The sequence below is a fragment of the Chionomys nivalis genome, chromosome 1, assembly GCF_950005125.1.
Source record: "Chionomys nivalis chromosome 1, mChiNiv1.1, whole genome shotgun sequence".
Lineage (NCBI taxonomy): Eukaryota > Metazoa > Chordata > Mammalia > Rodentia > Cricetidae > Chionomys > Chionomys nivalis.
Window position 1 is genome coordinate 89,689,225 of NC_080086.1, and position 25,760 is coordinate 89,714,984.

The window sequence follows — 25,760 nt, forward strand, 5'->3', positions numbered from 1 at the left end:
AAAAGAAGAAGAACAAACAAAACACTTATGAGATCTTTACGGCAAGCACAATTAAACTCTCTTGTAGCGATTTGAGTTACCCCGTACCCTGATGCTGTCTGTGATCACTGGAATAGCACAGAGTTGCACACTGCTGACTAAACTCTCCGCCCATTAATTATGCTCTCCGATCTTCCCTCCTGCACTCACCTGGAGAGGCCTCTTCTGGCTTTCATGTGTTCTGGTGGCTGAATCTCCTCAGTTTAATGAGTTTTGTGAGTGTTTGGTTTTGCTTGTCCTGTGAGGTTATCTTTGTACATGAACTTCAAAATATTGAGATGGTTTAATTGGCTGACTGAAAATCCAAGGACAGTTTAAGCCTTATGCATTCAATTTCTTTGTTTTTAGGTTCCAAAACTAAGGAAGGAGTGGTTCATGGTGTGACCACAGGTAAGTTGCACTGGTTTTTATCCTGGGGTGATATCTAAAATGTCCTCTAGATCAATTGCACCTTATGCTTATGGTCCCAAATGTAGCTGTCAAAACCACTGTCTACAGAGGAACACTGGTCAGTTTACTTTTTATATACCTATTTTTTAAATTTGTTTTGCTTTGTTGAGACGCAGTATTGCTTTGTAGGCCAGACTGGCTTCTGCTTCAACCTTCTAAGTATGGGTATTATAGACATGCACCAATGTACCTCACATCCTGGCTTTGTTTAAATTTTATTGTTTATGAAATATTTTTAAATAAACAAATGTGGATTAAAGATTTATAGCTCAAATGTCTAATGATTTAGAATGATGACTTTAAATTTGTTAGCCATACTTATTTTTAATGGTATTTTGGTATTTGGGTATTTGGCTTAGAAACAAACAAACAAACAAACAAACAAAAAGGCAGCAAAATAAATATAATGTAATAATTCCTTCTTTCCTCAAATATTTTATATTTCATATAAACATTTCTCTAATGTTTGGTATTTGGATCATAAATTATACTGGTTATAGCATTTCCTCTGTGATTAAGGGCTCTTTTCATAAGATATGCTTAGGAGTATGTTATTTTAAAAATTCTATATAGTTTTTATTTTATTTATGTCCGCTTGGCACAATTTCAGAAGAAATTTCAATAAATCTAAAATAAGACGTACAATAAAGGAGAAAACCAGCAAAGATGATGTAGTAATGTGCGGAGGGAGGTGTGTAGTAGAGCGATAAAAGGCTAGGGAAGTAGATGGGAAACAAACACAGTAGAGTTGTTACAATTGTAGCCATACTTTCTAGTGTACATTCATCAGCATAAGACTTTCTGCAATTGAAAGAGACCTTTCATGCATGTAATTGATATGGTCAGGAAGCCTTGGCCATGATAAATTCCTGCTACATAGCAAATGCCCATCAACAACCTGTAAAACAGAAACGTAGAAAATGTTCCTCTTACTTGAAATATGCAAAACTTAGTCAGACCTTGATTCAGACTTTTGTTTATTTATTTATTTATTTATTTATTTATTTATTTTTTATTCATTTTACATTCCAACCACAGTTCTTTCTTCAACCCCTCCTTCTATACCTCCTTGCATTTCCTCCCACCCAGTTTACCCCTCATCCACACCTCCCAAAAAGTCAGGCCTCTCATATAGAGTCAACAAAGCTTGGCACATTAAGTAGAGGAAGGATCAAGCCCCTCCCCTCTGTATCAAGGCTGAGCACTGTATCCCACCATAGGGAATGGGCTCAAAAAAGCTAGCTCATGCATCAGGGATATATCCTGGTTTCTCTGTCAGGGGCCCCTAGAGTAAGTTACACAACTGTATCTCACAAGCAGACAGCGTAGTTTGGTTCTATGCAGGCTCAACAGCCATCTGTCTTGAGTTTGTGGGTTCACATGAGTTTGGTTCAGCTGTTGCTGGACAGAGTCATGATCCTAACCTCACTTGCTCAGTGATACCACTTTTGGACATATTCCCAAGAACACTCAGTCATACCACAAGGAAACCTGCTCAACAATGTTCATAGCAGCATTATTCATAATAGCCAGAAACTGGAAACAACCTAGAAGCCCCTCAACCAAAGAATGGATAACGAAGATGTGGTACATTTATACCTTGGAGTATTACTCAGCTGTGAAAAAAAATGATATTATGAAATTTTCAGGCAAATGGATAGAACTAGAAAAAGTCATCCTAAGTAACCCAGACTCAGAAATACAAACACGGTTTGCACTCACTCATAAGTGGACGTTAGATGTAAAGCAAAGGATAACCAGACTACAGTCCACAGCTCCAGAGAAGCTAGGAAACAAAGAGGACCCTGAGAGGGTTAGATGGACCCTGGGAAGGGGAATTAGATGAGATCTCCTGGGTAAATTGGGGGCAAGGGACGGTGGTAAAGGAGAGGGGATGGGACTTAGAACATGAGGGAACAGGATGGTCCAGTCAGGGGAGGGATAGAGTGGGAGAGTAATGAAAGAAATACCTTGATAAAGAGAACCATTAGGGGGAGAAACCTGGTGTTAGGGAAATTCCCATGAATCCACAAGGATGGCCCTAGTTAAGACTCCTAGCAATAGTGGAGAGGGTGCCTGAATGGGTTTTCCCTGTAATCAGATTGGTGAATTGTAGTGATGAGGTGAGCAGGCCTGCTTTTTATCCCGCTTGGCTCCAGCACGGCTAGCTTTACACCCAAAATAACACACAAATTGTGTTCATTTAAACACTGCCTGGGCCATTATCAACAGTCCCTTATTGGCTAACTATCACATATTGATCTAACCCATTTCTAATATCTGTATTGCCAGTTGACTGTGGCTTACCGGAATGAGTCTAACCAGCATCCATCTAAGAGAGGAGTGTCATGGTGTCTGCCCGACTCTGCTTCTTTCTCCCAGCATTCTGTTCAGTCTACTCCACCTATCTAAATTCTGCCCTATCAAAAGGCCAAGGCAGTTTCTTTATTGACCAATGAAACAACAGATAGATAGAAGACCCTCCTACATCAGTGAATAACCCAACTATCATCGTAGAGTATGCATCCTATAACTGATGAAATCAAATGAAGAGATCCACAGCCAAGTACCAGGCTGAGTTCCAGGAATCCAGTTCACTTTTTTTTTTTTAATTTTTTTTTTATTGCTGTGTGATTTTCTGCTAGAGTCCTATCTTTTCCTTGGTTTAATTTTCTCATCTATGAAAGACTGTGTTTTTCAGTGGCATTTTCCTGAGAGACATTTGTCAGTGAAGAAAAGTGCTTCATCCATTTTCACACAACATTCTGATAAAGAAGGTTGCAAAAGTAAAATTGAAGTTCAGGAATACAGGCTCAAAGCTCACAGAGCTGACACCTTCTCTCCCTTGTTGACTAACAGGAAGTGTAGACAATGAGACAAATAAATAGGCTGCTTGGTTTCTGGAGGCTGAAAGAAAGACAAACATCAGTGCAAATATAATAAGACATAGAGATTAGACAGGCAGAGAATGTCATGAAGAGGCCCACTCTAGAATAATGGTGTTCCAGTTTTGGTAGTTGAGGGAGAAGCAATGTGCTTTACAACACAGGTAGCAAGTGTGGAGATTCAGAGTATTCTGTGGTGAAAGGCTGCAGAACTCTCTGTTGGCAACTTTGGAAATTTTTAGTGTTCCCCTAAATAGTAGGACGTAGGACATGAGTTTTTAATGCTATGTATAAAGAGAGTGGGAGCAAGGGAGGAAGGGAGGGAGCAAGGGAAGGAGGGGGTATTTATATCATAAGCAATATTTTACAAATATTTCCTAAAGAATAATAGCAAGTGCATTTCCATAGTTTAATAATGCTGAAAATTATACATACTGTATTTTTCTATTTCTTTAGTTTATTAAAGAACTTGCGATATCCCACAGTAAATAAATACACAGAATATGGTATAGCCCAAAGATCTTGGAAGATTCAACTACTGAAGCTTCCTCTCAGTACTTACTGTATCAAATGAATCTAGTGTTTCACAAAACACTCAGAGAGACTCTTTTAGGCTGCATGGACACAAGGATGTGGCTGCAGCAATATGAACTGCCGTTCTACTAGTTAAGTACCCTGGTAGTGGCAAAATATCAAATGCACCGTCACAGTCAGTCTGCTGACGAATAGATGCATTGTCAAAAAGAAGCCACAGTAAGTACCATTCCTCCCATTGTCTATAAATAAAATGCTTAATTTATGAAGTAATATTATTTAATATAAAACCCGAATTTCAGTTACACGGACAAATGTTTCTGGCAACCACTTCAATATGAGAATAGAGGAAGAATTGGTGGTTACTGTGCTGGGTATAAGTGCCCATTTCAGGTGCATCATATCCACTCAGTGATATTTCCATTATTGTTAGTAATGTTTACACAAAGAAGAAAGAGATTCCCCTGCAGCTTGCACCCTTACCTACCACTGTTGAAGTTCTCCCAAGATTCCCACCATAGGTTTTCAGCAGGAATATAAACTAAGAAACTTCAGTGGTAACTTTTCTACTCATCAAATCCAAAGAAAAGAAAATCTCTCAGTCAGATAATCCTTCAATATAAATGTAGAAAACATCTTAAATTCTACCATTTTGATTTCATGGTATTGTTTCAGTTGCTAGTATATGTGTCATGTGGCAGGGATATAAAAATACATTTTATTATTTTTATTGAGAGACATCTTTGAAGTTGTTTCAGAATAAACTGTGGGGCTACAGAACGGGCTCAGCAACAGGAAGCACTGTGGTTGCAGAGGATCTGGTGTGCTTCCCAGCTTCCACTTGACATCTCACAAGCATCTCTAATTCTAGAGCTTGGGGAAGTTAATACTCCCTTGGCCTCCAAGGACCTTACATAGATGGAGTACACACACACACACATATATATATATACACACACAAAAGACTTGTGCACATAAAAAAGTACAAAAATTTTGTAAAAATTTAAAAATAATGATGATAAACCTTATTTATATAACTATAGTGTGAGGTTTAATGAGTATTTTAATTTTTCACTTTATTATTGTATGTATAATAACTATAATTAAAATTTTACTTTTAGTAACTAAATAATGTATAAATCTAATTATTAAAATTAATTTGGACATTAAGTTTGGCATTAAGTTCCTTTTTGGTAAATTAAAAATTGCTTGTTAAATATCTGCCAATGCATTATATAAGAAAAGAACAAGACAGCTGTGCCCATGATTTTAAAGAGCTTAAAACATAGAGACAGATGTAGGTAGACATATGGTAAATTTTGATAACATTCTCAGTGTTTGCCACTGAGATATAACCAGAAATTCATGGGACCATGGAGAAAGAGTCTTTTGCAGGTCTTTAACAGGCTATGACAGTTGAATGGATTAAAACAGAGAAACTGAGTGGAAGAGGGCTTCTGATCAGATGGAAGTCTACTTACCAATTAGACAAGATGGACACATTGGGATAAACACAAATGGGGTTGAACTCTACCAGATCTATTGATTGGGAGGTGTGCTGGCTGGTTTCATGTGTCAACTTGACACACGCTAGAGAAGTCAGAGAGGAAGGAGCCTCGGATGAGGAAATGCCTCCATGAGATCCAACTGTAGGGCATTTTCTCTGCTACTGATCAATGAGGGAGGGCCCAGCCCATTGTGGACAGTGCCCCCTGGCCTGGTAAGAAATCTGGCTAAGCAACCCTGAAGAAGAGAGCCTGTAAGCAGTACCCCTCCACGGCCTCTGCATCAGCTCCTGCCTCCAGGATTGTTTCCTGTTTGCATTCCTGTCCTGACTTCCTTCAGTGGTGAATGGGGATGAGAAGTGTAAGGTGAATCAAACTTTTCCTCCCCACCTTGCTTTATGGTCATGGTGTCCCACTGCAGCAAAGAAAACACGAAGATAGTAACTAAATTCCCTTGAGCTTGATTATAAGGTCTTTAGCCACAAAATAAATGCCATTTATTGAATGAATAAAACACACAAAAGTTTGTCTCCTTTTGTACTTTAAGGCAGTGTCAATGAGTAGATAAACTGTAAACCTTAAAGTCAAAATATAGTCCTACAGATATTTTATCTTTTTAAACACATATATTATCATTACCGTATGTTGTCATTTTATAATATTGTTTAAAATGGGAATCATGTATAATTTGCACTTACTGTACAATTTTTGTGTTTTAAAAAGAGATTAAAGTTTATATTTATATAAAGATGTGTGCACAAAATGTAAAGCTTATGGCTGGCAGAAAATATGAATACCTAAAAAGACAAAACCTATTTTGCATTGCTTTGAGTTGTTTTAACAAGAAAATGTTAATCTCAAGTAAAACTTTTTGTCATATTCTTGGAAGAAAAATAATAACCTGAAACAGAATTCAGTATGATTCCAGTGATGTTTAAAAACAAATTTTCTAATATGGCACTCTCCTGGCCTTTAAAATTAGACTGTGGATCCTCAGTGCTCTTCAGGAAGCAGGCAGAATGACAGAGAGCTCATAGGCAGACTTACAGAACTCAGACCTAAAAGGCAGCAACAGAGTCATTTATGTGGATGCTGGTTGCAGTGTGCACGACCTTCAGGCTGCCTCTCTCTGCCTGGTCTGAGGGATAAGTCCTGTGCCTTTACAAATAATGTAACTTCAATTACAGAACTGTCCCTTGTAAATTAATTTTCGTTGTCCACATTATTAGGTTAATGTTCCTGTACTAAAATTTGTACAGTTCAGTAGTCATGTGACTGGCTGATGTGCTGTGACTCCTTGGATTATGAGGATCCAAGCTTTTCAGAGAATATGTGAAGAAAAACATAAGTTATTTGCTTAGGAGAAAAACACACATGGAGAGTATGAACTCAAACATCCTAACCCCAAAATTAGGCACAAAAGCAAAAGAAAAAAAATGTAGAGTAAATGAAAGGCAGACATGACATCCATGTTGATAAGAACTGGGAGACATCAGGGTTTATAGATATAAGATGTAGAGGTTGAGGTACAGACAGGTTCCTTTATTTATTTGTTTTATTGTTTTACTTAGCATTGTTTAAGAAGCAGAATCTCTTGCCTTGCACTTCTTGCGCAGAACTATGGAGTTAACAGAAACATATTTTATTTTATTTTGAGTTCTGTTTTACACACACACACACACACACACACACAGAACTGGGAAAGACTAGCTTAACAATTAGGTGTCCTTCTAGGATGACACAGAGAATTTTTATATGAAAATAAGTCTTTGCTTATAAATACCTTCTAAACTGTTTGTAGAATCTTCTCTGAACTTTAACTTGTCTAAAAAACATTTTAAATAGCCATAAGTGTGCTCTGTAAATCTATTTTCATATTTACTATAATTATAGCTTCCCTGTTTCCATTAAAGCAGCTGAAATTTTATCTCAACAGTTTTGTTTGACTGGAGAGATGGCTCAGTGTTGAGGATTACTTGCTGTTCTTCCATAGGACCATAATTATGTTCTCAGCATCCTGCTGGGAAGCTTTGGTCCTCCTGTAAGGCCAGTTCCAGGGGCCTGACACCACTTTCTGGCATCCTTGTGCACTTGCACACGTGTACATACCTGTCCCCACCAGACACAAATTCACATAATTAAAAAAAAATAATCTTTTAAAAGAACCAACAGTTTTCTCTACCATGTCCTCACCTATCATCTATCTCCAAAACATACAAGGAGCATTAACACTTAGCGTCCCCTTATCAGAATTGCTTAAGGCAACATTTGCTTTAGATTTCAACTGTTTTTGATTTGGGGATAAGTGCATACCTATAATGATATGTCTTAGCAATGGGACCCAGGTCTAAATGTAAAATTCACTTATATTACATATACCTTGTACGTATTGTCTGAAGGCAATTTCATACTCTATTTTAGAATAATTCTGAGCATATATCAAAGTTCATGGTGTGAAATTTTCTACTAGTATTAAATTGGGCCTGCTCAAAAGTTAAGGATTTAGGAAAATTTTTACTTTAGTGTTCAAAGTAATGATACCTGATTGTGAGACATGTTTGCTCAGAGGGATAATGGAAGTGAACTTGGTAAATGAGATCAAAGCATTGGCATTGAAAGTGAATAGGAATGAGATGGTCAGACTGGCAACTTGACACTGCAACAGATGCATGGTTTTCTGTCCATTTGCCTGAATGCAAACCAAACCTTGCTTGCATTGTGTTACAACTAAATGCTCAGGATTTTCTAAGCTATGCATAATTATAGCTCAGATTCAGTCTTTGGCTAAAACAGGTCACTTCTACCTTGGTGTCTTGTTCTTCAACTCTTGTTGCCTATGGTGTGTGTTTATAGCTGTTGACAGCTGATGGAAGAGTAGTTATCTAAAGTCTGTTATACCACCATCTTTTACTATGGTGTTGCTCTTGATTTTCTTAAGTGGCTGAGAAGACCAAAGAGCAAGTGACCAATGTTGGAGGGGCAGTGGTGACTGGTGTGACAGCTGTCGCCCAGAAGACAGTGGAGGGAGCTGGGAACATTGCTGCTGCCACTGGATTTGTCAAGAAAGACCAAATGGGCAAGGTAAGACTGCCTGTTTTATACTACAGTGATAAACTTGGAATACCACTATCCTTCATGTATATCAGAAAGCAGCCATTAGATATGCATGTGGGGGGGGCACCGCACTTTTATAGGGCTTTTATGTTGTCACACTGTTAACCCTGGGAAATGCCATGGACATTGCACAATATCCCTGATTGTTTTAATTTCTGGAAGAAAACTACCGAAATGAACAGTATCGTAAGTGCTAAAGTATTGGTGACATTTCAGAAAGAATGGCTGCTTTCATGTAGATGGTGGGTCTGGAATTCCTCTTTGTGAGAATAGCAGCTTGTTACCATTCCTCATTTCTACATTTCAAGGTTGAAAATCTTTTATTGGATTTCTTTGTAATGACACCATCTCTTACTAAATGACATATTTGCATGCCAGATATCAACTCATTACCAAACACATGCTTTTGCAAACTGAGACTGAAAGTGCATACCGGACAGAGATCATGGATTCATATAGTGATTTCTAACGTATAGAATTTCAAGTTTGCTTCTGGGTAAATGTGGGGGTTTAATGCCATATTCTAGGTATAGCAATGGAGTCTCCTATCAGAAAAATGCATGATCACATTCATATACCAAAGGACGAAGGGAAGGCTGTCAACAGAACCCCTATTTAAAACTATTTCCTGATTTTATAATGAGGAATGTGGAATTTGTAGAGGGGAAGTGAGTACCACGTTTCTGCAGCCTGCTGGTGTTACCTTGATGGCCATAGCTAGCACACATCTATCTGTCTGAAATATCACTTCCATGGTCATGGCCAGCACACAGCTTCCTCTGATTGAATTATGCAATAAAGGAATTGGTAGAATTTGTTGCTTTGGATGTAGGAAGTTTGGGAAGCATGTTTCATTCCATTTCCCATTTGCTTGCTCTTAAAATATGCAGTGTAAATCACAAACGGTTCATTAAAGCACTTCACATTAACTTGGGCTTATTTTCTACCTTTTAAAATACCAGTTCTCATTTTAATATTCAAAAGCAGAAATCTAACAGTGTTATAAAATGAAACATTTGCAGATATTTCTTTTTGGGGTATTGTAAGTTCTTAAAGTTTCCTAGTATAAAAATGAAGCCATACACATAGAAATTGGAGTAAGAAATTGATATGAAACCCTGTAGGTTTGGGGTTAAAATGCTGGATCTTCATGCTGTACTGGTCATTTGCTAGGCATGAAAGCTTGTGCTCAGTGCCTAAGGTCCTTTCATCTGTAAGGAAGGAATTCCACTACTTTATCAGAAAGCTGGTAAAGCCCAATTTTGCAATGAAGTTCTGAATATCTATAATAACTCAAGGATTATTCAAGTAAATTATGAAATTATGACCATATTTTTGATGCTAAACATATCCACAGTTTAAATAAAATCATTAGATTTATTTCCAATGAAATTTGAAATATTTTATTTCGTCTTTCAGATTCTAATCAGAATGATCTTGGTAAAGAGCAATAAGTACTTATTTATTTATTTTTTAACTAATTTTCAGTGACCCCATTTGCTCTATTTTTTAAAAAATAATGATTATTTACTGTGTTCAAGAAACTTGGAAGAGCAGGAATTTGACCAGTGGGGCTCATAGAAGTGGATTAACCACACTGCCATTCTCTTGGTGGCCAGAATCCCTGGACTTGGAACACTGGGGAAATAGAGGTGACAGACCTCGGATTTGCCCAGCACGCTTTCTGAGTGTATTTGTCTCATTGCTTCCTGGGTGATGAGAGAACAGGCACACCTCCCTCTCTTTCTTCTTGTTATTTTTTTCTTTTTTTTCCTTTACCTTGTATTTCATAAATTCTTCTTTGGGATACTCCCGCTCTCTTGTATTCTACCTATTTTTAATATCAGTGGAAAGAAAGATACAGTTTCAGATAACTAAAGTGATATGTGCCCCCATCTTTAATTAGATACAGCTAACTAAAGAAAATCATATTTATGGAATACAGCACAATGTTTTAGTAAGTGTATGTGCATCCTGAAATGATCACAGCAACAAAGACAACATAGGCAACATCTTCCATGACTTTTTCTCTTATTGTGGTGACAGTTTATGAATACAATGCAACACTAACAACTATAAGAACTGTGCTGCATGTTAGGTTTCTAGGACATTCCCTCCCTCCTCTGCCCCAGATAAAGCTTTATATCTTATGACCATCATCTGGCTGTATGGTCCCATCTCCTAGCCCCTGATAACCACCATTCTAACCTGTTTCTATGGGCTTGATGTTTTTAGAATAGCTTCCACATAGAAGAGAGATCCCAAAATACGTACCTTTCTACATCTGGCTTATTTTTCATTGTAGGATGACCTCAGGGTTTAACCATGCTATGGCAAATGCAAGGATTTCCTTCTCTTTAAAAGCCCTTTGAAGGCTGAATAGCATTTCATTTGCATACATGTGCACACACCAATTTCTGTACTCATTTAGCTGCTAATTACTCTTTTGCTTGCTTACATATCTTGACTATTGTGAGGGATTTCTTTATACCTATGAGAATGATTGCCAGAGTACATGGTAGTTGTGGTTCAGTATTTGAGGAACTTGCATACTGTTTTGATAATGGCCCAATCAGTTACATTCCTAGCAGCAGGAGCTCAAGCTTCCCTGTCTTTCACATCCTCAAGCTTCCTCAAGCTTCCCTGTCTTTCACATCTGTTGTTTTTAGCTGACCAGTCTAATGGGTATAAGGCAATGACACTGTGGTTTGGAATTTTATTTCTTGATGGTTAGTGATGAATGTTTTTTTGTGTAACCTTTGGCCATTTGTGTGTCTTCTTTGATAAATGTCTACCCAGATAATTCATTTAGGAGTGTGCATGTGTGTGCCCCGCGCGACTGTAGTATGTTTGGTTTTCATGTGACTATGTATATATGCATGTGAGTGTATATGTGGTATGCATGTGTGTATGGTGTATGTAGTGTATCTGTGATTTTTGTGAGTGTGTTTGGTACGCAAATCCATTTTTACAATCATATATGGAGGTCATAGGCTGCTATTGGGATCTCTTTCTCAGTCAGTTCTCCCAGGATTTACCTGCCTCTGTTTCCTAGTGTTGCATTTGCAGGTGTGCTCTGTCAAGCTGTTTTGCTCTCCATGTGGGTGTTGGGTATCTAAATTCAAGACCCCGTATTAGTGCATCAGTCACGTTACCCAGTGAGGCAACTGTCCAGCTCCTTTTATTAATTTTCTCTTTTGTTAGAAATAGATCTTTTTCATACAAAGTATTCTGAATATAACTTCCCCTACCCTAACTGCTCCCAGTGCCTCCCACCTCGCTTCACATCCTCATCTGCACCATTTCTGTCTATCCTAGAAAGCAAACAGGTAGCTAAGGAATCATATTATAATAGATAAAACTAAAGCAAACAGAAGGAAAAGAGTCAAAGAAAGAGCCTGAGAAATACATATGGACACAGAACCACACACATTGGCATACACAGAATCCCCTACTCCCTGCCAAACCCTCACAAAACCAGAAGTCATAACATATATGCAAAGACCTGTAGCATTAAGAAAATGCCCTGACACAATATTATGGGGCAAAGAACCTCTAAAGATGCCACTGTGTTTGTTTTGTGTTGACCATCTGTTGCTGGGCGTGGGGCTTACCCTTAACAGTGAGTTTCTCCAGTGACACTTCCTTGGAGAAAACTAAGTTTTCATTTGCAAGTGGTTATAAACTGAAGAGAGCTTCTGGGTTGGGGTGGGGGAAAGTGTTCACTTCTTTCTGCTCTAGGATTCCATCTGGTGAAGACTTGTGCCAACCCTATGCATGCATGGTGCCACAGTCATATGTGGGTAGGTTCTGTTGTGTTTAGAAGGCCTTGTTTTTATGGTGTTCTCCATCCCCTCTGGCTCTTACACTCTTTTGTCCATTTTTAACCGAAGTTATTTACTTCCTTTCTATTGAGTAGTTCAAGTTCACTAAAAAAAAATTAACACCTAACAGATATTTGGTTCATGAACTGGTTCTTCTATTCAACAGGCTACTTCTGTATTCTTAAGAGTCATCTGATTTGCAGTGGAGAAGCCGAGAGTCTCATGCCATTTGATTTGTGTGTTTCTGTAGTCTGTAGTGTTTAATCTGATCCAAAAACATTACTGCTCAGACCAATGTCAATAAATCTTCCTTTATGTTTTCATATATTATTTTCAAGGTTTGAATGTTGTGTTCGATTTTCCATTCTGCATGTGACTGTCCGCATCACCAGTGATGCTTGCTGAAAGTTTCCCAGTGCAGTTTTTGCTACTGTGTGCTTTTGATGCACTTGGCCAAGGTTGACTCATGCCCAGTCTGTGGGTTTATAGGTTCTCTGTACCATTGCATGCTTTATGTGGGTGTTTTTATGCCAGTACACTATTGTTTTGTTACTCCAGCTTTGTGACAGTTTGTGAAATCTGGCATTCTAATGCCTCCAGTTATGAATCTAAAGTATTGGTATGATTACTTATTATTCAAGGTGACTTTGAACATTTAATGTCCTCTGATTTGACTCTTCTGAGTTTCGGGCTTTTGTCTGTGTCTGGAAGATGTGGTATTTTAGTTGGGACCAGAGACACATCTCAAATCTAATCTATTTTGGCCAAAGTGAACTTCTGATGTTGTTGATTCTACAGATCCATGAATATAGGTTATCTTCCCATTTACCTCTGTCTTCTCAATTTCTTTCACCAATGTTTTACACTTTTTAGTTCTCAGAGACTGTAAAACCTGCATTAAATTTATTTCTAAGGACTTTATTTTTGTTGATGCTTTCAATGCTATTAATACTATTTAAATGGAATTATTTTCTTTCGTAGATACCTGTAAAAATTGCTTCTTAATTTTGCATATTGAGTTTATATCTGAAAACTTTAGTGTATTTGTTCATTAGCTGTTTGGTATACTATTTACAGTTTTTGCATATGTATCAATAAAACACACATGTACACACACATGCACACACATATGCTGCACTGTATATGCACAAACAGGGATAATCACTGGCAACAACAAATGTGGAAAATTTTATAAGTGACTAAATAATCGATAGACCTGATCTACATTTAACTGGGTAACAAAGCTTTTCAGTTGCTCCAAACTTGTTCAGTTGATTGTTACAATAGAAATTGGCCAATACACACTGGCAGAAAGGCAAGCTAGGCATAGTTTTATGTACAGAAGTTCAGTCTATTCTCCATTTTGCCTGAGAGAAAGATCTGCTTGGATGGAGAATATTGGACAAAGGACGTTACAGGAGTTCATACTGTTGAGTAACGGTACAGTGCTTACAGCTCAGAGCTAGTCATTGGAGCATTTGGTTGGGACATCTGGCCGGTCTGTCTTCTACAGCTGCTCAGTGGTGTTCTCTATGGGGATGCTGTTCAATGTGACTATTGCTAAATAAATACATATTTCTTTTATTCAATTTAGAGCGTTCTGAAAAGTTGTAACCAGACTTTTAAAAACATTTTAAAATGTGTGAAAGTATTGCATCAGTTGTGGAGCTGTTGCCCTGCATACCTGATGTTGCTCTGCTTCGTGGAGCTGCTGCCCTGCATACATAATCTTGCTCTGTTTCTTATCCTGTCCCTGTTATACATTGACCTAATCCACACAGTAACTCTCTGTTTTCATACAAGTAAGCTCGAAGCACCAAGGCTCAGGAGTGTTAATTATATTTCTCCAGAATCAAAAGGAAGTTCTGAAGCATTGCTAATTTTGAAAATTTTCACCAATAGAGTATAAATAAAATTTGAAAACCTGGATTTCAATGCAGGATAAGATACATGTAGTCTATAATCATTCCTTAATCCATAAGAGGGTGGCTAATTAAGTGTGTGCTGGGTGAAGAAGACCAAGGCAGAATGAACAGAGTCAGGAGTGGCATGGTTTGTAACACTTATTGCATCCCTCTTCCTGCCTCCTGTAAGCATGATTGGCATATGTAGCATCAGACAGATTAAATTTTAAACACTGAAACAGAGCTTGATCAGAAGACATGTGCTGAGTCTAGGTGAGTCATGTTATCCCCATCTCACAAAGCAGCCACTGGCTATAGGCAACCTTTCAGGTCTCTCTGAAGAAATACACAGATTACTGGTGACATCAAATGTCAAGATTAATGAAATACTTCCCTGCACAGTAAATTTTTTTCCTTCAGTGTTTAATAATGGTTAATGTAATACATCATCTGAAATCACTAGGACTCTGAGTCCTGTCAGTCCAGTTGAAGATAGTCAACACAATTGTTAAAAATATTCAAACCTAAGTGAAAGCCTTGTGACACAGTGAGTGACCTCTCTGTGTTTGTAGTGGGAGTGGAGTCCACAAACTGCACTGAAATCTTAAAGCCTAATAATAGGCCAAATAGAAAAAAGGCGCAATTTATTCAGTTGATTTGTTTCAAAAGAGATATTATCAGTAATATTTTTGCAATGTGATTCGTATACAACAATATTTTTACTGAAAGGATCATATGCTAATTGTGTATACATTGTCCCCACTTAGGAACAACCTTTCAGGTAGTTGTGATGTGCCTGTCACTGTTTCATTGGACATATATGGATGAAGATGAATTGTGAATCCTAGTGACCTTACGCAAGCAAGGTTCTAAATGCAAAAGCTTTCTGTTATGACCTATAAACTGTTTCAGGAAAATAGACTTACTGGGCTTTGGCTATTGCTGTAATTCAATAGCACTGTGTAATTTGCTCCTATGTGCTGGGTATGCAGATGGCTCAGCAGAGGACACATGAATCATGAGTGCCAGATGCCTACCCTAGAATATGTAGGGCAGCAGATAAGATTATCCCTAGTATCAAAATCTGGCTATAGTATGTACTTGCCCTAAGTTTATATATATTATAAGAAACGTTACATGGCTTTTATTAGAAATGAAAGAGAATTTTTATTATTCCAAATAAATACTAACTCTTGAACAAGTGTTAAGCTAGGTATATGAAGTAATCTTATACAAATAATAACCATAATATTTCAGCTGTTTAGACACAAGGGCACAAAACTTCCACTCAAGTTCTAGGTTTCACTGGTTACAGTCTGCTAGAATGAACCCTTCAGCAGCCTTCAGCAGCATAGACATGAATAAAAATGTTCAAATGCTAGATCATAGATATTGATGTATGTAGGAAAAGTGCATTCCAAGGTCAGCATGGTAGCATGACCTTAATTATTCCAGTGAACAGGTACAAGCTATGCTATGTAACTCGTCCATTTCTTCCTAAATGCTGGCAGAGGTTGGTATTCTAACAAATGCTTCATAGTAGCAATTATTGCAGTTTCATGAATTAGTCTTAGATGGACACATGTGAATATTTATTTGCAGTGTCCCTTTACATACAACTATTGTGTAATATTTTGATAGGGTTTCATTGAGCTTCTATTGTTATATGTAAGGTGGTTTCAATTTATAAAATTTTATAAAATTTATTTTGTATATTAAATGGATAAAACATGGTACACTCATCTTCACACACACACATACTTAAAATCAAGCAAGTTAACATGTCTGCTGTCTCATAATGTTACTTTTATTTATTTTTTAGTAATAGAAGCTAAAAGTTACTCTCTTGGAAAATGGCTTGTACACACTCAATATTAGCTATTGTCTTCAATTACCTGGACACACTCAATATTTGCTATTGTCTTTACATTCATGAGCTCTCCATGGTTTGTTTTCATTTTAATCTCTTTCCCATCTAACCCGCATTTTCACTCCGTAAGAAAATGACAGACATAGATAGCATCTACATATTGAAGCAGAAAATGATAAAATGTGTTTGTATATTATGACTGTCATTAGTCTTATTCCAAATTCAAAAATGAAGACTTTGACTCCAATCCCATGTAAACATAGATTGTATTGTCACTTGTAGGATGCAATACAACTGCTTGATATTTTCAAGAGCACAAATAAAGTAAATGAGATCAGTGTGGTTTTGCATGGGAATATATATTTATGAAAACTGAAATTGGATGATACATATCATAAATCTAATCATTCTATTAGGAGAAAATGAATTGTCAAGTCTGGTATGAGGTAATTAACTCATAAGAAATTTTATTACAGTTTCTATCAACTTTTTACTTTTAATTTAAAGATATCTCCAGTGTAATGGAATCATTAAACAGATATTTGCAACATTTTCATAATAGTCTCTAATTCCCATTAAAGTTATATTGCATATTTAAAACAAGCAATAGAGTCAGGAACCAATGGAAATGAAATAAATGAAAAATAAGAAGCGGTCATGTATATTTCAACTTCCTTTTTCCTTTCCTTTCACTGGTGTTTTCTAATTAAAACAGTATGTCTAATTTATTTGGAACTCAGTTCACACGAATGAATATAGTTGCAGGTCAGTGTATACAAGGAATAAAACAAATGTCAGATTTTTACTATGCTTGTGAGGGGCTAAGTTTGAAAATTTACAGTGGTAAACTAACAGAAACTCACACACACACACATACACATGCACACCTTTCTGTTTTATTGTTGCATATCCACAAAAATGAGAAATTTCCATTTTAATATGTTATGTTATTTCTTGTCATACAGCTTTAGGGAATGCATACTCAGCTTAGCTTTGACACTCCAATTTTTGCTCAGTGGACCATGTGTTATTTGTTAAGTTTCTGGGAGAAGGAAGGTGCTTGCTATTACATCACTAAGCTTGGGATCAATATATTTTCATACACGGTGCAAAATTACTAGAATGTCTCATCTTTAATTTTGCCACATATGTAAAGCAAATACATTTTTAAAAATCTCTGCTAATACTAGCAGAACTGTTTATAGAAACAAGAATTCTTGCATGGAAGATAACCACTCTAAGTTTGAAGCAATGGTAGTTCCTACATGTTTTGGTTAACGCTACTTTGCTTTTAATATTTGACCCACTATGATGGACTTTGGCCCTGATCTTTATACCCAGTGCCTGGTTTATGTGCACTATTTAGTTTGCTTGGGCGTATAGAAAATGTGGCTGTGTATAGAGGACAACTCGGTAGGTCATGGAGTGTGGCATTATTCTCATCTCTTTCACCAGCCTGGGCTTTGAGCATGGATGTTTTTATCCATTGAATAGAACTGTTGAGTGAAATGAGCTCAAAATGTTTTCTATCCTGATTCAATGACTACATTTTAGGCCAGTTTTTTTTTTCAATTATGCATTGCCAGACCCTTGGCAACTCATTTAACCTTTCTAAAGCAGCGTTCTGCCTCTGTAATTGGCCAACCAACTGCATAGAGTTGGAGTGAGAAAAAATGCAGTGGCAGACAAAAGACAAGCAGTCAACTGGGTAGTAGAATAATTGTGGCATTTTTTTCTTGATGTTTCTTGTTATATCTCTGTTTAAGATACATAATTCTAGAGACCCTTTCCCACAGTAGCATAGTTTGGCTTTATTAAGTGTTTTAACACTAAGAGGAATAGACTTCACCAAGAATTTTACTTTATTTGCCTAAAAAAATGAGTCACATTCTTTGTCTTAGTTTCTTTCATGTTGCTGTGATAAAAATTCTCTGACTTAAACAACTTAAAGGAGAAAGGCTTTGATTGACTGTTCAAGGGTGGAGTTCATCATGACAGGGAAATTCAGGCAGCAGAAATGGAAAGTGTCAAGTCATGTGAAAACAAACAAACAAAAAACCTCAACCCAAACCAATCCAAACAACAACAAGAAAAACCCAGTCAGGAGTAGAGAGGGACAAATGCTAGCTTTTCACTCATTCTCTCTTTTTACACAGTTCAAGATCCTAGCCCAGGACATGATGCCACCCATAGTTGACTGGTTTTCCCACTTTGGATACCTAATCAGGATAGCTCTTCCAGGCACTCCTAGAGGCTCATTTCCTAGTTAATCTGAGAGTCTATCAAGTTTACAATTGAGATTAACAATTACATCACACCACTGTTATTGTCCCTTAGATCTTTCAATTTTTTTTTGAAATGTACTAGGTTTTATTAATTGTTATCTCCTTGCTTTAATTGAAATGGGTTCTGCTCCAATTATTTTGAGAAATACTGGCATAAGCAAAGTTTAAAAGTTTCTCTTTTAAATTGGAGAAAACCAAAGTGCTTAACATTACATGGCAGAGGTATAATTATCCTTCTTAGTTTCTTTCAATGCTGAGTGCATAGAGAAAAATTCTAAGTATTCAATGGAACACAGATATGATATGACCTGGGTTAATGACCTGCCTGACTCTGGACTCTGTTCTTCCTTTTCTTAGAAATGGCAAGTTTTAGATCCCAAGTAAAAGGACATTCAGAGCAAGTGACTGACCTCTCAGCATTCTGTACCACAATCTATTCCTTTGTAGGCACTTAAAAAAAAAAAAAACATTTCTAAGGGAAGGACAAACAAATGACCCCTTTGTTTTTGTGAGTTTTTTCACCAAATCCTAGAAAAGATCCTGCTGCCTTAGATGGGGAGAGGTTCAAGGAGACCATCTATGAAGCTGACATCTTCATTGTCTCAACCCTTTTCCTCCCATACATTAGAGGATACTACATGTAATGTCTATTCATGCTAATTCATCACACTGATAATTCCTGAAATGGAAGCCATCCCAGAGAACAACTCCACACAGACCCTTAAAGTTGCTTCTTCACTAAGTTTTTTAAAAAATAGAAAGATGTCTCTGCAGAGAGAAGAGGAAGAAAGAGGGACATGAAATGCCCTTGCTCTTGTTGGCATTTGGTAATCATCCCAGATTCCCTCACAACTCTATGACTATGGTCCATGTGACTGAAATGTGCCTCGGTACATTCCTAACCTAGAGGCTTTGGAAAGAGAAGATTCCCCTGCTCGCTTCTCTCCTCGTGATGTGTCAGCCTACACTTCTTTCAAAGACCTGATCTGAACCCAGAGAACCTGGAAATTTGTCATTCCAGTGTTGAATCTCAGGAACTGAGGTTGGCGTGGGAAGGGCATGGTGCTTTCTGCTGATGCTCCACGTGTTGAGCATCTCTATGTCACAGGTTAAGAACACACTGAAAGAAGCATCTCTAAGGACACATGGGAGACTGATAGAAAAACCCTGCAAGTATGCTTTTCTGCTCACTGTATTTTGTGTCCTGGAATTCAGCAACCATCAATTTAAATATGTTTATTTATCAAAGCATTGGTTATAATACATTTCTTAAATGCTAAAGGCTTGACATAGCCACTAGGCTAAATACATGATGGCTTTTCCCATGTAGCAATGACTTGAACAGAAAGGTGCAGATGAATAATGGGTATCATATTAGGTTGCTCTTGCTGCAATAAGTGAAACAAACAGATTATAAAACAATAATAAAGGTGGTAAACTCTTCTGTTCTTTAAAATGTGGTGTGTGTGTATGTATGTATATATGCATGTATGTGTGAGAGAGAGAGAAACAGAGAGGTGTGCACATATGTGATGTGTGTGTCTCTAAGCACTATCTCTATCCTCCTTTAATTACACTTAGAAATTAAAGATATGAATTTTCTTTGTTGGTGCCCATATTTCAACTTAAATTAAGTCATAAAGTCATTTGAGCTTTGTAGGACTTGAAATTAATTACATGACCATGACCTTCGCTGTCCATTCATTTACTTATCCGCACATACATGAGTTCACCTAGTTAATTAGTAATATGTGTTCAATACTGTACCAAGCATTATACTGCAGTTATGTATAAGATTGCTTTGGGGGATCTAATGCACTGACATCTAGCTGTGAACCTTGATAGTCATTTATTAGGTGTGACCTTGCTTGAGAGTATCTGACCTTGTCTCCTCCTGGTATAAAACCAGATTTGTGTGTGTGTGTCTGTGTGTGTGTGTGTGTCTGTGTGTGTGTGTGTGAAGTTATGTAGCTCCCGATCATTAACAATTCCTGGCTGGAGTAGTTCATTTATATATCACTCTTGATCTTAATTTTCAAAGCAATATGAAATACCACTTTGACAATTCTCTTTCTTGTTATCTTATGATGATTCCAGGCTATATCCCGATAACAGAACACATTTGAATAAAACATTTCTAAGAGCGATGGATTATATTTCCTGAGTGGTTAGTTTATTGGCTTATGTACATTTGACAAGTATTTCTGATCATTGAAGTCCTAACAATTTGCCAATTCTCATCATAAAACTTTTTGACTCTGAGAGAGTTGTCCCTAATAGTCAATATGTTCTATGACAACAAAATAAATGAGATATGGTAATTAATAAACAAGAGACATTTTCTTATCACATTGTAAAGGCTACAGACTCCAAGATTAAGATGGTAGAGGATTTCATTTTTGCTCCAAGATGACATCTTGTTGCTCTACCTTTTCACCTAACAAGGTGAAAAGAACTGAAGGGGTAAATTTGTCCCCTCATACCATTTACAGAATAACAGATCCTTCATGACTTAATTACCTCAAAAACTGTGACAGTAGTGATTAAATTTGAGGTCATGGGCTTTGGGGACATTCAGGCCATAGTAGCAATTATCTTTATTTTCAAGTGTTCTTAGAATGATACCTTCCTCTCTATATTAACATCATTTACAGCATGACAAAATTCCTGTCTTACATATCATTTCCAATGTGTTTGTTTTCCTGTTTGATAAGGTATAGAAAGTCACAAAAGCATATTTTGGGTTTTGTTTATTTATTAATCATCATTTTATTCCTAGCAGTTAATACAACTCATGGTGTATGGATTTATCTAATGGATGAACAGGGATCTCATGTGTAGCTTGAAATTTTTTAATAATTTTTTTACAAAGAAAACAACCTATATATTTTTATTTTACATACTAGTCCCAGTTCCCACTCCCTCCCTTCCTCCCATTCCTTCTCCCTATCCCTCCACCGCATCCCCATCCACACCTCAGACTCTCACCTCTGTCTTTTCTCCAGTCTCCACTATCCCATTAACTCAAGTTTTCCTCCCCCTTCTCCCCTTGTCTTCTCCTTTCCACCCTTCCTACTTCCCCCACCCCAAGCTTGTCAGGCAATCTTGTCTACTTCCCCTTTCCAGGTGGATCTATGTATGTTTTTTCTTAGGTTTCACCTTGTTACTTAGCTTCTCTAGGATCATGAACTATACGCTCAATATCCTTTGCTTTGCAGCTAGTATTCACTTATGAGTGAGTACATACCATATTTATCTCTCTGGGTCTGGGTTACCTCACTAAGGATGTTGTTTTCTAATTCCATCCATTTGCATGCACATCTCAAGATGTCATTGTTTTTTAGCACTGAGTAGTACTCTAATGTGTAAATGTGCCACATTTTCTTTATCCCTTCTTCGGTTGAGAGGCATCTAGGTTGTTTCTGTGTTCTGGCTATTACAAATAATGCTGCTGTGACCATAGCTCAACAAATGTTCTTGTAGTATGATTGAGCATCTTTTAGGTATATCCCCAAGAGTGATGTTGCTGGGTCCTGAGGAAGGTTGATTCTCAGTTTTCTGAGGAACCGCCATACTGGCTTCCAAAGTAGTTGTACAAATTTGCATTTGCACTAGCAATGGAGGAGTGTTCCCTCACTGCACATCCTCTCCAGCATAAGCTATCATTGGTGTTTTTGATATTAGTCATTCTGACTGGTGTAAGATGGTATCTCCCTGATGGCTAAGGACGAACATTTACTTAAGTGTCTTTTGGCCATTTGGGATTCTTCTATGGAGAATTCTCTGTTTAAATCTGTACCCCATTTTTAATTGAGTTATTTGGAATTTCTTATTCCACTCTGTGTAGTAGGTGGTTCTTGGTTTTTTTTTTCTTGGTCCTCTATTTGTAGTAGCAGGCACTTGATCCTCTCTTGGTCCTGTGTAGTAGAAGACTATGTTTCAGAGTTCCACTGAGGTTGCAGAGGGATAGGAAGGTTTGGGTGAGGGGTGAGATGGGACTTGTAGCTTGCAGGGTCTAATGGTCAGGATAGGGGTAATGGAAAAGCATTATTGTCTGAGGTTTCTGTCCTGCCTGGTTTAAGTTGTTAAGTCCTAAAGAAATCACAGAGAGTTCAACATTAAATATAAACTGATTGGCCCATTAGCTCTGGCTTCTTATTAACTCGTATAACTTACATTAGCCCATTATTCTTGTCTATGTTAGCCACGTGGCTCGGTACCTTTTTCAGCAAGGCAGTCACATCTTGCCTTTTCTGAGGCTCGGTCATGACTGTGGACTGCATCCCCTTCCCAGAATTCTCCTGTTCTCATTGCCCCACATCTATTTCCTGCCTGGTCACCCTGCCTATACTTCCTGCCTGTCTACTGGCCAATCAGCATTTATTTCTAATATGATTGACAGGATACAGACCATTGTCCCACAGCAATGCATATTTGTATTTGAAAGTAAGATTTAACTATATGTTTTCCTTTGGAAATGATGCCTTCCAAAACAACTGCTCAAATCCAAACATACTCACTGCTTTCTTGTAGTGATTGAAATATAAATAATAAAATGAAACACTTAGGTAAGCCTGATTAAAAAAAAAAAAAAAGAACTCATGTTCCTTCTGCCTTTTATCCCAGGCTGCCAGTTAGAAAATGTAAATTACTTGGCAGAGAACACCAAAGCTTTCTTAGTGACAAGGAGAGCAGAGGAAGAGAAAAAGTGTGTGAGTACATGCATGCATGTGTGTATGTGTGTGCATATGTATGTGCATGTGTGTGCATGCATATGTACACTCATAGACATACATGCACACAAATGAGGAGGTGTGGTGAGGAGGGTGAATGAGGCTATGTTGCAGGTTAGGACAGTATGACTGTCACTGTATGGACTATGCAGTTGAATGGAGCCCAGGAGGTATAGCTGAAACCCTGGTTTCCTTAAATTCTTCAGAACTCTTCAGCATTAATGGTTTCACTATAAGAAAAGAAAAATGTCAAACTACGTTAGCTTTCCTGATTCAGCTCTGAAATTAGTCAAGATTATAAAGGAAAACTGTAACTTGCTTTATCCGTAGCTTATATGAGTCAATTGAGAGATTTCTTATTTTGCTGCATTTCTTCAAATTTGACTAGTATTTTTACAAAAAAAGCATACTCAAAACTCCAGAGACATGCTTCCTACTGTGTTGTATGTTCTGGTAGAAATCACTGTTGGTTAGTGTCTTAGTCAGTATTCTATATCTGTGAAGAGACACCATGTCCACGACAACTCTTATTAAGGAATTGGCTTATAGTTTCTTATGGTTACTTCATTGTCGTCACCATGATGGGAAACATGGTGGTATGCAGGTAGACAAGGTGCTGTAGTAGTAGTTGAGAGTTCTATATCTGAATCTGCAGGCAGCAGAAGAGAGAGAGAGCCACTGGGCCTGGCTTGAGACTTTAAAACCTCAGAGCCCTCTCCAAGTGACATACTTCCTCTAACAAGACCATAAGTCCTAATTCTTCTAAGTCAGTGATTCTCAACATGGGGTCATGTAAGATCATTGGAAAACACAGATATTTGTTTATGATTCATAACAATATCTAAATTACAGTTGTAAAGCAGCAGGAAAAATAATTTCATAGTTGGGGATCACAACAATGTGAAGAATTGTATTGAAAAGTCACACATTAGAAAGACTGAGAACCACCTTTCTAAATAGTGACTCTCTGATAACTAAGCATTCAAATATATGAGCCCATGGGGACCATTCTTATTCAAAAGACCAGAGTTAGCAATTCCTCTTCTGTGGGAGGGAATCAATTGATGCCCTCCAGCACAATCATGTGGAAGGGTTGTCATCTGCACATCCAAGGTCCATTTTGCATGCACTTGTTCTTAGATACAAAACACATCTATGAGACCTGAATGTCAATGAGAATTGTGAATAAGATTCTTGAGAGACACCAGTCTTATTTCTGTGCTTGCTTGACCCTCATCTAGATGACAAAATTAGAGAAACCCAAAGCTGACCTTGTATCTCTCAACCATTTGCCTCATTCCTAGAGAGGTGACTGCAAGCACAGATCAGCTACACCTATCCTACTATATTATGATATTTACTTGGAATTAACATTTTGTGAAACATGGAAAATGTTGAAGCATTTGTTATGTGAATCATCAGCTTAACTTTTACTGGATTTATTTACTTACAGAATTTATTATGGATTTATTTCTTTCCTCAATTTTCACGTATTCTTTACTTAGTATTTTAGCTAAACCCAAGTCAGGCCTCACGTGGGTAGATCTTTTGTTACCAAAAAACAGAACCAAAACCAAAAAAAAAAAAACTGACCAAAAAGAGAAAAAATCCCCACAAAACAATTTTATGTTTCAAAGTAGTTATAAAATTCAGTAAAATGTGATAATAACTTTTGGGGGGTCTGGTGATTAACAGGAGCTATCATCATTTTCTACTGATTATATATCTATAGTTTTCTTAAAGAATTCCATTTTCATGTGCTTTTTATCTTAGTTCTTATATGTTTTCTCTCAATTTGGGATTTGCTTTTCTTAATTTCTTTTTATGTGCTCCCTTTTGGTTAATTGAAAAAAGACTTACAATTTCTTAATACTATGTATTTGATACAATTGAAATGAGTTTTAGAATATTTTCAGTGAAATCAGAGCTACTATAATGGAGTTTTCTCTGTCTGCCCTATCTGGAGCTTTTGTGTATTTCACTGTACCTGGCTGATGCTCAGTGTCCTAGCTGAATTATCCTTGTGTCATTTCATCCAGTTATATTTCTCACAAACTGGTAGAGAGTAATCCTTTTGTCAGGACCTGTTGATGCACAGGTATTAACAGTACTATACTTAATCTGCCCACTTCAGATCCTTTATGCAATCTAAGCTGGAAACATATTAATACTCAGGTTTCCACTCAAGTATAGGGCTTTGGATGACAGATAAAGGTGATTCCTACATAGCAACTGAGAGGAATTTCAAAAACAGAAATGTCTCCAAAGCAACCGTATAGGTAAATATATATCATGTACAAGTGCACAAAATTATACACTGCTCTAACCTGTCACTATGTCTCTTCATATGAATATTTGACTGTGTGATGGGTCCACAGACAGCATTATGCTTTCATAAGAGCTAAGATTCAAGAATGGTTAAGGTGTGTTAGATGCAGAATAACGAACATAGCATCTGTCTAGAGCAGCTCTTGTTTCTCTTTTCTGTTCTCCTTCCATATTAAACTCAAAAATAAATGTAAAGAAGCAATTTTTTCTGTTTGTCTTTGCTCTAGACACTCAGTTCAGTGCCCTTTTCCTCCTGATCACACTGGAACCATTTAAAACCTCTTAACTT

The 25,760-nt window shown here is 37.2% G+C and overlaps 1 protein-coding gene across 2 annotated transcripts in view; it reads left to right on the plus strand.

Annotated features, from left to right (window-relative positions):
• Snca (synuclein alpha) overlaps positions 1 to 25,760 on the plus strand; it is a 98,609-nt gene that overhangs the window by 9,506 nt on the left and 63,343 nt on the right. For both annotated transcript variants that reach the window (XM_057776648.1, XM_057776645.1), the window contains exons 3-4: positions 388 to 429; positions 8,352 to 8,494. In XM_057776648.1, the coding sequence (XP_057632631.1) occupies positions 388 to 429; positions 8,352 to 8,494 (185 nt within the window). The remainder of the gene's footprint in view (positions 1 to 387; positions 430 to 8,351; positions 8,495 to 25,760) is intronic.